At 38.4% G+C, this 14,404-nt stretch overlaps 1 protein-coding gene across 1 annotated transcript in view; it reads right to left on the bottom strand.

Moving 5' to 3' along the window:
* med27 (mediator complex subunit 27) overlaps positions 1 to 14,404 on the bottom strand; it is a 70,747-nt gene that overhangs the window by 27,559 nt on the left and 28,784 nt on the right. Inside the window, exon 4 of the mRNA XM_056259741.1 lies at positions 4,096 to 4,189. Within this exon, the coding sequence (XP_056115716.1) occupies positions 4,096 to 4,189 (94 nt within the window). The remainder of the gene's footprint in view (positions 1 to 4,095; positions 4,190 to 14,404) is intronic.

Below are 14,404 nucleotides of genomic sequence, written 5' to 3'. Positions count from 1 at the left end.
GTAGTCTTCCTGGCACCGCTGCCAAGATCCCTCAGTCTCTCTTTCCTCTCAGTCAGCGGTGCCAAAAGACATGACGGCAGCAGAGAAGTGTCAGAGGAAGTCTCAAAGGTAAGGGGGATGGTGTGTGTGGTGTGAATGACCCAACTGACAACTGACATCATCTCAGAATGTGATAATTCAGACCAAAAAGGCTACAAAGCATCTAGGTAGAGGTGAAAAACATTACTAGGAGACTGTACCATTGACCATAAGTTCCAAATGACCCAATGTGGTGACAACTTATTGTTGGAATCAGGGGCACCTAATATATATATTTTTTTTTTTTTACTGAGGAGGCACTAATTCAATCCTGGCTCACATTGTGCCCTGGTTGAGATGAGACATGACAAAGAGGGAAGGAAAAATGCTTGTAAACAACACGTAGATGATGACAGAAGCAAATGGAAATGATCTATGACTCGGTTACACTGGCCAAATTTAGACATGTAAATGTGATATTACTGCCACACCGTACACAAGTCAAATAAAATTTGTAGCTACAATAATAAATTTCATTTTATAATTTTATTCTTTATTATTTATTAATAATTGTAATACCTTTTTATAATATTGATAATACTTTCAAATATTTCTAAATAATAAAATATATATATCCTCCTGAGACCCAGGAATAGACATTTAGGATATTATATTTTAGCGAATTTCTCTGACATCATATACGTCACAGTTTTAAGTCGGGATGTCCTGTAAAGAGCACATTCAGGGCTTTGCAGAAATACCAAATATTTGGAGGTTTCACCTTGACAACTCCCTCTCCTTGGTCTTTAAAAATGACTGAATGATCAAATTTAGCACTCTTATGGATATGGTAATCTTTTTTAATTATCATTTAAGTCTGACTTATTTTCAAATTGTTTGTAATTCAACATCTCAGGAAAATATTATGGGTTTCAAATCAGAATATGACTTTCTGTTACAGGGCATTCATTTTATTCATGACCTCAGTAGAGGACACCAGGACTTACATCTTGGCATATTAGGCATTTTGGAGACACATGAAGTGAATAGGGAAAGAAATTATATATCAATATTCTTATGAAATATAAGAAATTCTTATGAAAATATTTTTTCATTACATGTTGCCCCATGAACACATTAATATGCAATTTAGATACGGTGTATAGATGCATGGCACGGGAATGCCATTTAGGGCCATGTTTACACGCATATTGCATAAATGGTATATCATATCATTCGGTTATATGTTTCATAACATAGTTGAGAATCATCTTGATACAATGTTTGGATAAAAAAAGCTTGAAAAATAAAAATTGATTGGTGAATGAAAAAAAAAACATTGTTTTTTCCTATTCATGTCTTTTCAAATCTTATAATTTTTTATTTAATTTGTTGTCATGACAATGCAAACCAGGCATTAACCCCCATGTTCTATTTGGGGTCTGAAAGACCAAAAGGTCATTTTATAAGCGTGAAAAACATATTTAATATTTAAGTATCAGGTTAATACTTAATGACTGTTCCTTATTTTATGAGGACTGATTATAAACAAAAATTTGTCATGGTTCAAACACCCTCCATGAGAAATCTTACATTACGTCTGTTTAGCTATAACACTTTCATATTTTACATTTAGTCATTTTTCTCAGTCATTTTTCAACACTTGTTGATCGACAGAGTTACATTTATATGTTAAATTATTATTTTTCCAGTATTTTAACACATACAGGCATGGGCGGACTGGCCATCTGGCAGACCGGGCACTTTCCCGTTGGGCCGACGTGCTTTTTGGGCCGATAGATCTCATATTTAAAAATGTTTTTGTTTTTTTGTCTGAACGGCCCATAAAACTGGTACATCGGCGGCCCATTCGTTTAGTTTTGTTTTGCTTAATTGGCGGCACTGGGGTCTTTGTGCCGGTGTAATGCATTGGACAAACTGGCATTTTTTTCTCACAGACCGGCCCATGGAACACATGGATCAGCGGCCCATTGGTTCTTTTCTTGATTGACACTGGGCTGGTCCAATCACATCTTTAAACACCTCCCCTTTTGGGCTCTGAGCGAGCGTGTGTATCTGTCAAAATAGTCAGAGAGATGGAGAAGAAATGCAAGGAATGTGCAGAGAAATAGCGTGAAAAAAAGAAACAGGCCCTTCAAGTGGCTGATGAGGATAGTGAGGAGGAGTGTAGAGAACTGCGGTAAGCAGAACTAGGCTACTTTCAAAACACTCAGGCTAGGTCATGAGTGTAGGAACCCATTACCCAGTTACGCATTATTTACACATCTGCATATTTGACGATTACGCATAACGCATTTTACTAGAATTGTAATGACGCGTTTGTAAACCATGTTTTCCGCCAAAATAAAAGCTTGATGCAGTTTCCGTCAAAATAAAAGATCATGCGTTTATCTCTTTCAAGTATAGAAATTAGTACATAACTAATTATGAAAGTTTCTTTTATTTTTCAGTGCATTTGCTTTACAATATATGGCTATTACTGTCATGGGATTAATATTATAACTATTATTATGTAGTAGTGTAATGTAGACAGACACCATATCACAACTAAAAGAGTTTTGAGTTTTTCTTTGTTCAATTTGCACACTGAATATGGGTTGGAGCTCTTAATTTTGAACTCTCAAAGTGTACCAGATTGATGAATTTAACATTAAAAAGCACAACATTTTCTTACGGGGGAGCATGCCCCCGAAACCCCCTATTGGGCCTGAGGTCCACTCACCACAGATTTACCAAAAATCCTGTGGGAAACACTGGTATTGTTATTGTTATTGTATTTTACAGTTAGTAGCTAATTTCATCTGTTAACTCTTACTCATTCCAACTCACACATTACATGGCATTAGTGGTTTTAAGGAATAGGATTTGATATATTCAAAGGCGTGCAAAGATCGGTGATGTGTTTATGATCATATGTAGTGGGCTGGTCTGTGTCCCAGTCCAGCATACAGGCTTAGGGTGTTTGGTACCCCAAGACAGTCAATCTCAACAGAACAGTGGTTGTTTTAAGCACAGCAAACTTCCAGATTGGGCCTTAAACACACCACCTCATTTAAATAAACATGGCAGACAGAAGAATTGCTAAGGGAACAATAAAAATGTAATACTGTCTGGAAAGCAGAAATATTTCAGGCTTTCAACAGTAATAATAACAAGTGTTAAATCCCAATGTACAATTTTAGCACCATTATACAGCCTCACAAGGGTCATCATCATTAGCATAACAGCACATGCAACTAATAATTAGCATAGACAAACACTAAATTAAAATGATCCATTTGTGGGAAAATGCACCAATCACAACAATTTCTCCTAATGCAGATTGCTGTAAATCAGAGTTAAAGTAAAGTAGAGTTCAGCTCTAATAGACACACCACTCTCTTCTGCCTGTCTTTACTTACATTATCATGCATGCACCCTGCAAAACTTTGAAAGTGTGGAGCGAACTCCTCAAAGAGTCAACAATCCCAGGCCCCTCTGGGATGTTCTCAGGGACGACTCACAAGGAGACTGACAGAGCAGTCAACAGAGAGATTGCTCCCCGAGTACAAGGGCATCCAGCTCTCCTTCACCATTACCTCTTATACACCATTAGTCAGATAAAGCTTCTACATGGGTGCACTTTTGTGCTGTCCTGCTTCATCAATGCCAGTGGAAGTGGAAACCAACAAATAACTGTATAAAGTACTTGAGATTCATTACTATTTACAACTATTATTTTGTGAAAATTGTATTTTCTCTTCTACTATAGAAAATGAATACTTTCAAGACGAAAAAAGAAAAAACAACTTTTATGCTTTACAATTTTGTTTAGACCTCCAAAAGTGCTCATTTTGCAGGTTATCTTGTCTTAAATCTTGCTGCTTCTACTAAAATATGTCTTTTTTTATTCTGACTTACTGACTAATAAGAAGCCATTCAAGTTGTGCTCCTACGAAAGTGTTTAAAACAACCAATGAAATCAATTTCAAATATAAAACTTGTCATTTTGCCTTGACCAGACACAAATCATCACAAACAACTCTGAACTGATGTGTGTAGCACAGAGCATCTCACCAAAAGAACTGCTGATGTCCCATTTGGCCGGAAAAGCTCGATTGACATATCTGGAAACATCCGTCCAATTCTGGATATGACATCATCCACATATCTGGAAAGAGAGAGAATATTTTGAGTAAAAAAAGTTGCTAATCTTTCACTTTAAGTGCAAACCAAGAGGTCCTTGGGTCACAATCACTGCCAATACCAAATCAATGGCTTTTCATTAAGGTCTTGGTATTGAACAAACTAATTGTTTCTTTGGATACAACACATTATTGATGGAGTCTAACAGTTGAGGAGGTCCGGGTCAGCATTGTGATGGTCATTGAATCGTCACATTGATTTGAACAACATCTTGATTCGAATTCTCCTTTAACATTTTAAAGGTTTATCAGTGTTATTTTAGTGCTATTTATATATTGTATTCACTGATATTTTGAACTAGCTTTTATTTAAACATTTTCATTTTAGTTGTTTTTAGTAATTTTATGTGCTTTTTGTCATTTGTATTAGTTTTTGTAATATCTATTAATTTAATATTCTTTATAATTCATATTTTATTAATAATATTTAATAATTTATTTAGCTTTCATTTATTTTTTCAGGTCTAGCAAATTCAGTATTTTAAATTTAAAATTATTTTATAACTACATTTTTCATTTAATATTTGTATTTTATTTAATCTTTGAAAACGTTTTTTTTAGTTTTAAGAATAACACTGATGTAGCCACACAAATCACGCCTTGCTTTTTTCAGTACAGCTGTAAATAATCAAACCAATATAAAAAAACTGGAAAATAAACATCAGAAGCAACATAAAAAAAACAAAAAACTGTATGAGCTCTAAATTGAAAGCATTAAGGAATCGATTTGCATCCACCATCAACAAGACTCTCTGGTGTTCCACATCTGACATAACCTTCAATGCTTCAGAAGAAAACGAATACTTAAAACCCTGCCAGGGTTGCTCAACAGCCTCGTTAGACATCAATAAATTGGACAGAGAGTGCCAAAAGCCTTCAGCCATCCCTGGAGTCAGCAGAACAGTCCCCAAGAAGAGTCGCCCAACATGTATTGTAGGGTCAATGCTAATAAGGGTTTAATGAAAATCTCCGTTGCCATCAGCTATCAATAGACTTGAGGGACTGGCCCTGCACACAGACGAGGAAAATAATTCATTAAAGAACCGATGGTGGGCGGCTGGTGGAGGGCTTTGTTTAAAAGTCATTTGAAAGTTACTGGACCAACTATGGAGATATTACTTCTTAACAGTGGTTGTGGAGAACCCAGGTAACCCACGGACAGGTGCAAATAGGGACACGTATGTGATTGCGTACACACACGTCTGCAAATGCAATGCAGCTGGAGAATCGACAAAGATTAAGTTGCCTCATCACGTTGAAAGTTCTCAGTGATTTTCCTGCAGCAGCAGTTTCTTTCCCAGAAGGGAAGATCAAAAGCAAAGAGAAATTGTTCAACATACCTCTCTGTTTGTTCACAATTTCCCTCGTGCCTGCACTAAGGTTCCTCATTTACTCGCTTAAATTAAATAACAGCATATTAAACAGGCGAGAACATCACTAGAGTTCATCACCAGCTCGACATATGCTTATATAAAGATTTTGGGAATCATTAGACCAAGGATAAACTTGATTTTTACTTTTCAGGAGAAAATGTGAGCAGTGCTTGTGCATGCAAAACTTGCCAGCACAGTGCTACGGTATTTCTAAGCAGTTGCTAGGGTGTTCAGGATGGTTGCTAGGTGGTTTCCTACTAGCCCAATTCAAAATAACCCACCCTGTCTGTAATATATTCTGGTCTCTAAATGGCTTGAGTCCTTCAATATAACCTTAAAAGGACCCCTTGGCCTGTTTTATTGTTCACCAAGTGAAAATAACACATCTGATCTCACACCTCGCCCCAAAAATTGCCATGACTTGAGGTATCATCCATGCCTGAAGCACAAATCCTGAGGAAAAAGTTATGCATTGAGCTTTAATACTTAGGGCAAGGGGTTCAAAACCCTACAGCCGCATTTTTTCACTATCTCTGACATTCGCATACAATTGTCACATTTCGCCCCCACAGTGCCAGTTGCACAGCACCTTTAAAATAGTTTGTGAAGCAACCATTACCCTCCGTTTATTAACCATGGTAAAATGAATAATTTGGATGAACATAATGAATGTATGATTATATACACACAAAACAAATGACCCCCAATACATCTGAAAGAAAAACATTGTAGGTTTTCAAGAGCTAAATAATGATTAAAAATTCCAGAATTATTCATAATCACCATTTTACAGAAATAGTGTTAAAAGGGGCTATATGTAAGAATTTTCATATATGAATCACTTTTATATTGCCAATGTGTGAACAGCTTGTAACTCGGCTTGTTTTTGCCGGGAAAATCAAAATGATGTGACGTTTATGTGCCCTCCCAAGAGCCTCTTTTTTTTGTTCTTTTTTTTTTTTTGTTCTATGTGACACATGAAATGAATGCTTATACAATGTTCAGGATAATACTGAAAGAACCATTCTGTACTGCAATGTCAATGTGTCATGCAAAGAAAAGGGATTAATTTAAACCATAGCATAACATAGCCAGATCAATATAGTCTATAGTCTCAAATATATTTTATAATCAAACTATCATAACGGTGTAGTTTTAATTACCTCATCATCTGTCGACATGATGCTGGTGAATTGCAGAGCTGGTGCAAACATATCCACATCGGTACGATCAAATGCTTTCTTAACTGCTGCTTTCTCACTACTGTCATTTTTGTTGTTGAGAGGAAAGCGTGCAGCACATATTTACATATTCATCTAAACGTCGCTCTCATCAGCGTAAACAGTGTCAGGATGTTTGTTAACAGTGTATCACTGCAAAGGTATTCTTTTTACCCCTAAGTAAAATACGAAAAAGAACCTCGCAGTGAGTATATCGGGGCCTTAAATCACGTTCAGTCTCTTGTACATTACGAAAGCACGAGTGTGAGCACAAGCAGAAAGTTGCTGGCTGCAGTTCACTTACTGGCCACCGGGGTTTCTGAATTTTACATACACTCACCTAAAGGATTATTAGGAACACCATACTAATACTGTGTTTGACCCCCTTTCGCCTTCAGAACTGCCTTAATTCTACGTGGCATTGATTCAACAAGGTGCTGAAAGCATTCTTTAGAAATGTTGGCCCATATTGATAGGATAGCATCTTGCAGTTGATGGAGATTTGTGGGATGCACATCCAGGGCACGAAGCTCCCGTTCCACCACATCCCAAAGATGATCTATTGGGCTGAGATCTGGTGACTGTGGGGGCCATTTTAGTAAAGTGAACTCATTGTCATGTTCAAGAAACCAATTTGAAATGATTCGAGCTTTGTGACATGGTGCATTATCCTGCTGGAAGTAGCCATCAGAGGATGGGTACATGGTGGCCATAAAGGGATGGACATGGTCAGAAACAATGCTCAGGTAGGCCGTGGCATTTAAACGATACCCAATTGGAACTAAGGGGCCTAAAGTGTGCCAAGAAAACATCCCCCACACCATTACACCACCACCACCAGCCTGCACAGTGGTAACAAGGCATGATGGATCCATGTTCTCATTCTGTTTACGCCAAATTCTGACTCTACCATCTGAATGTCTCAACAGAAATCGAGACTCATCAGACCAGGCAACATTTTTCCAGTCTTCAACTGTCCAATTTTGGTGAGCTCTTGCAAATTGTAGCCTCTTTTTCCTATTTGTAGTGGAGATGAGTGGTACCCGGTGGGGTCTTCTGCTGTTGTAGCCCATCCGCCTCAAGGTTGTGCGTGTTGTGGCTTCACAAATGCTTTGCTGCATACCTCGGTTGTAACGAGTGGTTATTTCAGTCAAAGTTGCTCTTCTATCAGCTTGAATCAGTCGGCCCATTCTCCTCTGACCTCTAGCATCAACAAGGCATTTTCGCCCACAGGACTGCCGCATACTGGATGTTTTTCCCTTTTCACACCATTCTTTGTAAACCCTAGATATGGTTGTGCGTGAAAATCCCAGTAACTGAGCAGATTGTGAAATACTCAGACCGGCCCATCTGGCACCAACAACCATGCCACGCGCAACATTGCTTAAAGCCCATCTTTCAAGTTGAAGATCCCTGTGAATAGATGTGTAGATAAATGGTGTAGGAACTCGATTTGCGTGAAGAAATTAACCATAAATGTGCATTAAAAAAGTTTTTTAAAAGAAATTGTGAGTAAAATTACTTCCGCTGTCAAAAACGCTCTGATAGGACGTGACGCAACGGCCGGTAAATCTCATCTCTGCGTAATGGAGTCAGCCATTGAAGAGGTTGCAGTAGGAGTTCATGTCAACTCTTCCGATGGGCTATTGCCGTATAATTATGAGCCACCTAGGCGAGAGAGGGGTCAGGCAGAGTTAAGGGGAAGGGGAAATGGACAGAGGAGAGAGATAGAGTTGTGGTGTGAGGAGAATCGGTGGAGAATTGGGCAGGTGTCTTGGTGAGTGACCACAGGCTATAGCTAGCTAATTGTGGCTAACGTTGTCTCCATGTTTATCACATTGCAGTATCTTTAATAAATCGTATTTAGCAATATTGCTGTCGACTTTGTTGTTTTTCAAGCATCCATGTATATTGTCACCATCTATGCTAGCAACATGCGTCTTAAAATGTTTAATTTAGATCCCAGATTTTCCGAACTTAGCCGGCTGTCATGCTACTCCCATAGTATTTCCCACGGACATTATGTAAATGAGTTCGCATGTACTGCGGAGTATGTGTATGAAAGCAGTTAGTGTTCCGGTTAGGACGGGAATATGCTGTTCATGTAAATATAGTCATTGTTACAAGGATCTTTTATTGTCAAGTGGACTGGGTGTAAGGCATGCAGATAAATGCCATTACCACCCGATCCCGCCCGCCGAATTTCTGACCATTACCACCCGATCCCGCCCGCCGAATTTCTGACCATTACCACCCGTTCCCGCCCGCCGAATTTCTGACCATTACCACCCGTTCCCGCCCGCCGAATTTCTGACCATTACCACCCGTTCCCGCCGAATTTCTGACCATTACCACCCGTTCCCATCCGGTGTGTAGTGTTTTTCACATACCACCGTGTGTCTTGTCACCGAGGAGGCAGAGAAATTGCTTCTCTTTGCCTGGACGAAACGTATCCAAGCACGGAAATCTTTGTGTTTCTTGTTTGGAAATCGGTGGACCCGATGACCAGACAAGTTGGAGTGGTTGCATCCAAAACAAACACAAGAATTCACCATTGTGACAATTCAAACCAACTCAACTAACGTTATAACGATAACTACAAGCTCTATTTTCTGTACCACCTCTCAGACTACGTAAACCCACACGGAGAACCAGGGCAGCAACGCCTATTTGTTTGCCTGTCGTTGCATCATATGACGCGTTCTCTGGAAAAGGGCGGTTTTTTTAGCCTAGCTTAGAATAGGTACACTTTTTCCTGAATTTCTGCCTGTGGGTGTTGTAAAACATATGTATTCTTATGTATGTCTTTTTAAATTGACATTTTCATACAAGATTCTGTATAAATTAAGTTATACAATTAAATTGAAAGATGGCCTTTAAATCACCTTTCTTTCCCATTCTGACATTCAGTTTGGAGTTCAGGAGATTGTCTTGACCAGGACCACACCCCTAAATGCATTGAAGCAACTGCCATGTGATTGGTTGATTAGATAATTGCATTAATGAGAAATTGAACAGGTGTTCCTAATAATCCTTTAGGTGAGTGTATTAGGGCTGTCGCGATAACCGCAATATTGCAATACCGCGCTACTGACAGGCCAACCGCAGAGGAATGCAAGTAACCGCAGTAACCGCAAACCGCGTTTTCTTTTTTCATAAGGCCACCCTTCGTAGTTCGTACCATGTGTATTGAATGTTAAGTAAGTTAATAATGATAACAAGACTGTTTATCAAGGTGATTTGTACAGAGGCTTCGTGGATTTGCCTAAAGTAACAGACAGTGAATGTGATCGACTGAGCGCGTGCGATTACCTGCGTCTGTCTCTGAAGTCAAGTCATGTATATTCGTGAAAAGGTTGCCGTTCCCAAGGAAAGCGAAATATTTGTTGTATCATCCTTTTAACGTGTAAGGGTATTTACCATGAATGGCGGCAGCGCACAGCGCGAGGAAGCCGTGGGGGGAAAGCAGTGAGTCACACATTGAATCAATTCCATTGGTTTATTTTGTGAAGCATTGCTTCAGCTTTGCCCAAAAGTGAACCATTGCTGGCCAGCTGAGCCTTGAAAAGTGGAGCTCAAACTTAAAAATTAATTAACACCTTGTTTCATTACATCTATCATTTAAGGAATCAGCTTTTTGAACGTTTTCGTTGAATGAACGGTTTAATGACTCACTCAAAAGACAGTCCGTTGCCGTAACAGTGTGCGCGCTGAGTGACAGCCTTTCAATGCGCAGAAACGCTGTTTAGTTTCGGTTACATTGTTTTTGTGTATGCTGACCACATCATAACACGTATTTATATAGCAACAAATAAATATAAATAAATAAATGGCGGTAATACCGCATATCACGCTATTGAGCCACTCAAAATTACCGCAAGGGAAATTCCTTCACCGCGACAGCCCTAGAGTGTATATTCCCATTAAAGAATAACGTTTTAGTGGAAAAATACTGGTAATTATCACCTCGCGAATGACTTCCAGTCTGTTGCTTGTCATTTGTCTGAGCTTAACCCTAACAATGGTAAAAGTACTTGTACAGTTATTATTACTTTTGCAGCAAGCCAAATAAATAAAAAAGACCTGCAAACATCCTAAACACACTCAAAAAGCTTTAAATAAAATAATTTAATTTCAATTGTCAAATAGGATGGCATAAGGAAAGCAGCCAATATTGTATACTAACCTCACATGAACCAAAACCTGCTCTTCCAGCCAATCACAGACACTGCAGCCAAGCAATTATTTTATCTTCTGGCATAGCTGGTTTATTGGCAATAGAATGGCTGAGATGTAACCAAATAGGGTTAGCAATTATATCTCCATTGGCACCACAGAGGGGTGCCAGCATGTTACAAGACAAGACATGTTTTAATATCTCCATGCTTCATAACTCATAATCTCTGGAGTGAAACCTACCTAATCTCCATGCAAACTAACTCATCATTGCTGGACTCACAGAAAAGTTATTTTCTTCTGTGGCTCTGATTGTTTTCTCAAGCCAAGCAGAGCATGAGTCTCATAATGGATTTTAGGCACAGCGAGGCTTGAATTAACATATCGAACATTACTTGCACATCAACAACTGTACACTCGTTAAATCACTGTGTCTTCGCTCTGTAAAGTCAATACCTGTCTGTATAGATTTTGTGGTCCAAGATATGGTCAAGAATGTGTAAAATCAGTCAAAAGTCTGCAGGATCCAAAATTATAATTTGCCACATGTATTTTACATGAATATGTATTACCTGCCAGAATTATTAACGTTTCCTTTGCAAAATTGCCATATTTGTGACAAACTGCAGTTTCTGTGTCACAGTGAAACTGTACTGTCAAAAAACATCAAACCTAAAAATTCAACCTAAACTATGTAATGTTTCAGTTCCTCATAGTTCCTGCCAATCTGGCATTTTATTTACTCGCAAAGCCAATATTCACTCACATTTGGTGCTTGGCTGCCTTGAAACCACAGTGTTTAAAGGTCCTTGTTAAAGTCCCTCCCTCTGGCCCTGCCCCAGGCCGTCTCTCTGAACAGGTTTTAATTGTCTACTACCCATCTGCCCTGTTATACCACTGCACCAGTACAGGACGAGACCAATAAAGGTCAAGAAAACCAATGGAAGAGAATGCGGCTGTATGACCTTGAGTGTGCTGTATCACTGTCAATCAGCAAGGCACTATGGGCCATTTTACCAGAGTAGGCTTCATTTCAGGTTAAAATATTCAGTTGAAGTTCACCATTCAGAGTGCAATATACTCCTAAATCGGGTGAAATGTCTCTTTCACTGTTGAGGAAGCTACTAGCAACTCAATTAAAAGTAGTCAAACTACCGTCAAGCTAGCCTTTAGGAAAAGTAGTAATTTGCTATCTTTGCTCATGGGACCACAGAACATTTTTATAACCAATCACTTCAGCTGTAAATGTCACGCGCCTAAAATCTCTGTAAAGCCGCAGGAAAAATGACATATAACAACGCCTATTGGCCGATTGCATGCGCACACACACACGAAAACAAACAAACATGATGTCAATTTCAATTTCACACTTTATGAAAAAATAAATAAATCAGTAAAAAATGGAAAAAGCCAGATGGTGTAGTTTACTAAATCTACCAGCAGCTAACAAGGCTTAGACAACATTGTACAAAACCCCCGGCCCTGGTTACAACACATAACGCTGTTCTTCATCATAAATTAAAGGGATAGTTCACCTTTAAAAAATAAATAAATAAATGAAATGCCTTCGTTTACTTACCAATATGTCGTTTATGTCATGCTATTTTAGTGGCATTGTTATATCATACTTTTTGTTAATATTTTGAATAAAATTTAAGTTTTCATTTTAACTTTAGGTAAAGTTCTAGTAATTTTGTTGTTGTTTTTTTAACGTCTATAAAGTTATTAAGTTTTAGTTTATTTAGTTTTAGTTTGCACTTCAACTTAAATTAAACGAAAATGAGAAATGCTGCCTTGGCAAATAAATGAAGTAAAATAAGTTTAAGTTTTTTAATATTTAATTTTATTTCAGTTCCTGTTTATTTCAAGTAATAAAAATGTTTTAATGGATAACCCTGCTCCAAACCAGTATGAATTTCTGTGTTCTGTGGGAAAAAAAGAAGATATTTTGAAAAATGGCAATGGATAATGACACAATTGACATTTTTGGGTGAACTATCCCTTTAATCTTCCCATTAAAAAAAAAAGTCATTTTGCCCCAATTTACACCAATAAAACATTTACTGTATAAAAATCCACCAGTGTTGGGCTTTTGCTGATCGGAAGGTTCTAGAGAGAGCTGTTTGAAGGAGCCGATGTTCTCACAGCAAAATTCTGTTTCATTCTTTGGGAGTAAAAAGAAGTTTGAAATGCATGAGCAGTGATATACTGTTAAAGAACATCCTGACACCACCCACACTGCTGAGAGCAGCGTTTAGATGAATGTGTAAATATGTGCTGCGTGCTTTCCTCTCAATAACAAAATAAACACAACAAAAATAACAGCGACGAGAAAACAGCAGTTAAGAAAGCATCTGCTCATAGCGATGGATATGTTTGTACCAGCTCTGCAATTGACCCTTCGCAGGGAGCTTGATTGACAGGTGATCTGACCAATCATACTTCGCCATCCGCCATTTTGTCCGACAACGCAGTCAGGAGAGTTAGTAGATTAACATGGGAGGATTTGAACTTGAAAAACGGAATGTACTGATGCCTTTCTGCGGTTAAAACAACATTCCTTCTTATGTTCATTCATGTTTATTTGATGCTATAAATGAACTAGAAGGAAGAGATGATCGGATCAAGAGCAGCTTTAACTGATGCTCTACAGCGATCTGTCACGACACATTAAAGAGCCACAAAACGGTATTTATTGTTTAAATTTCTTTTTAAAAAATGACCTAATTTGAAAGGTGAGACTTTGTTTAATATGTTTAATATCAAAAGTAACCGAAAAGTAACCTGGTCTGTCCTGTCTGTCAGCGTGTTGTCAGTCCGCGATGTATTTTTCACTGCGTGAGAACATGGTGTGTGTGTGTGAGAGCAGCGTAGCTTGTCGGACATAGCGACAGTAACTAAGGGGGGCGGGTCTTTGCGAACGGTCAATTCAGCACGCCAGTCAAGTCAAGTCATATTTAAATAGCACTTTATACAATAGATCGCTTTGAAGCAAGCTGCTTAACAGTATTAAAAATGAAAAGAAAAAGAAAAAAACAGTGTCAGTGTCTCTTTCAAGTAGAAGTACAACTTCAATATCAACTTTAAAGCGGATCTCCAATGTGTTTATGTTCTACACAAGGACCTCTGAACTCGATGGACTGACCAGAAAAAAAATCAAGCCTCAGAGTCACACCTACCTAGTACATAATCACCACGGACTAATGGCAGTTCAAACACGTTAATCAGCCGGAGCAAACTTTTCCGAAAAGTTTGCTTTGTCAAGCTGTTTCGAACTCCTGAAACGAACACCAAACGAACTTCGTTTTGGCCTGAATTTGTTCGAGATGTCACACCAGTTTGTCCTTCAGTATTGCTTAAGAATATCGGGGCCTTGAGGGGATAGGTACTTAAAACATGAGATTCTGTGAGA

Source organism: Rhinichthys klamathensis, unplaced genomic scaffold, assembly GCF_029890125.1.
Source record: "Rhinichthys klamathensis goyatoka isolate OS25496 unplaced genomic scaffold, OSU_Roscu_1.1 h1tg000169l_1, whole genome shotgun sequence".
In the NCBI taxonomy this organism is placed as follows: Eukaryota; Metazoa; Chordata; class Actinopteri; order Cypriniformes; family Leuciscidae; genus Rhinichthys; species Rhinichthys klamathensis.
This window is presented reverse-complemented; position numbering and strand designations above follow the sequence as displayed.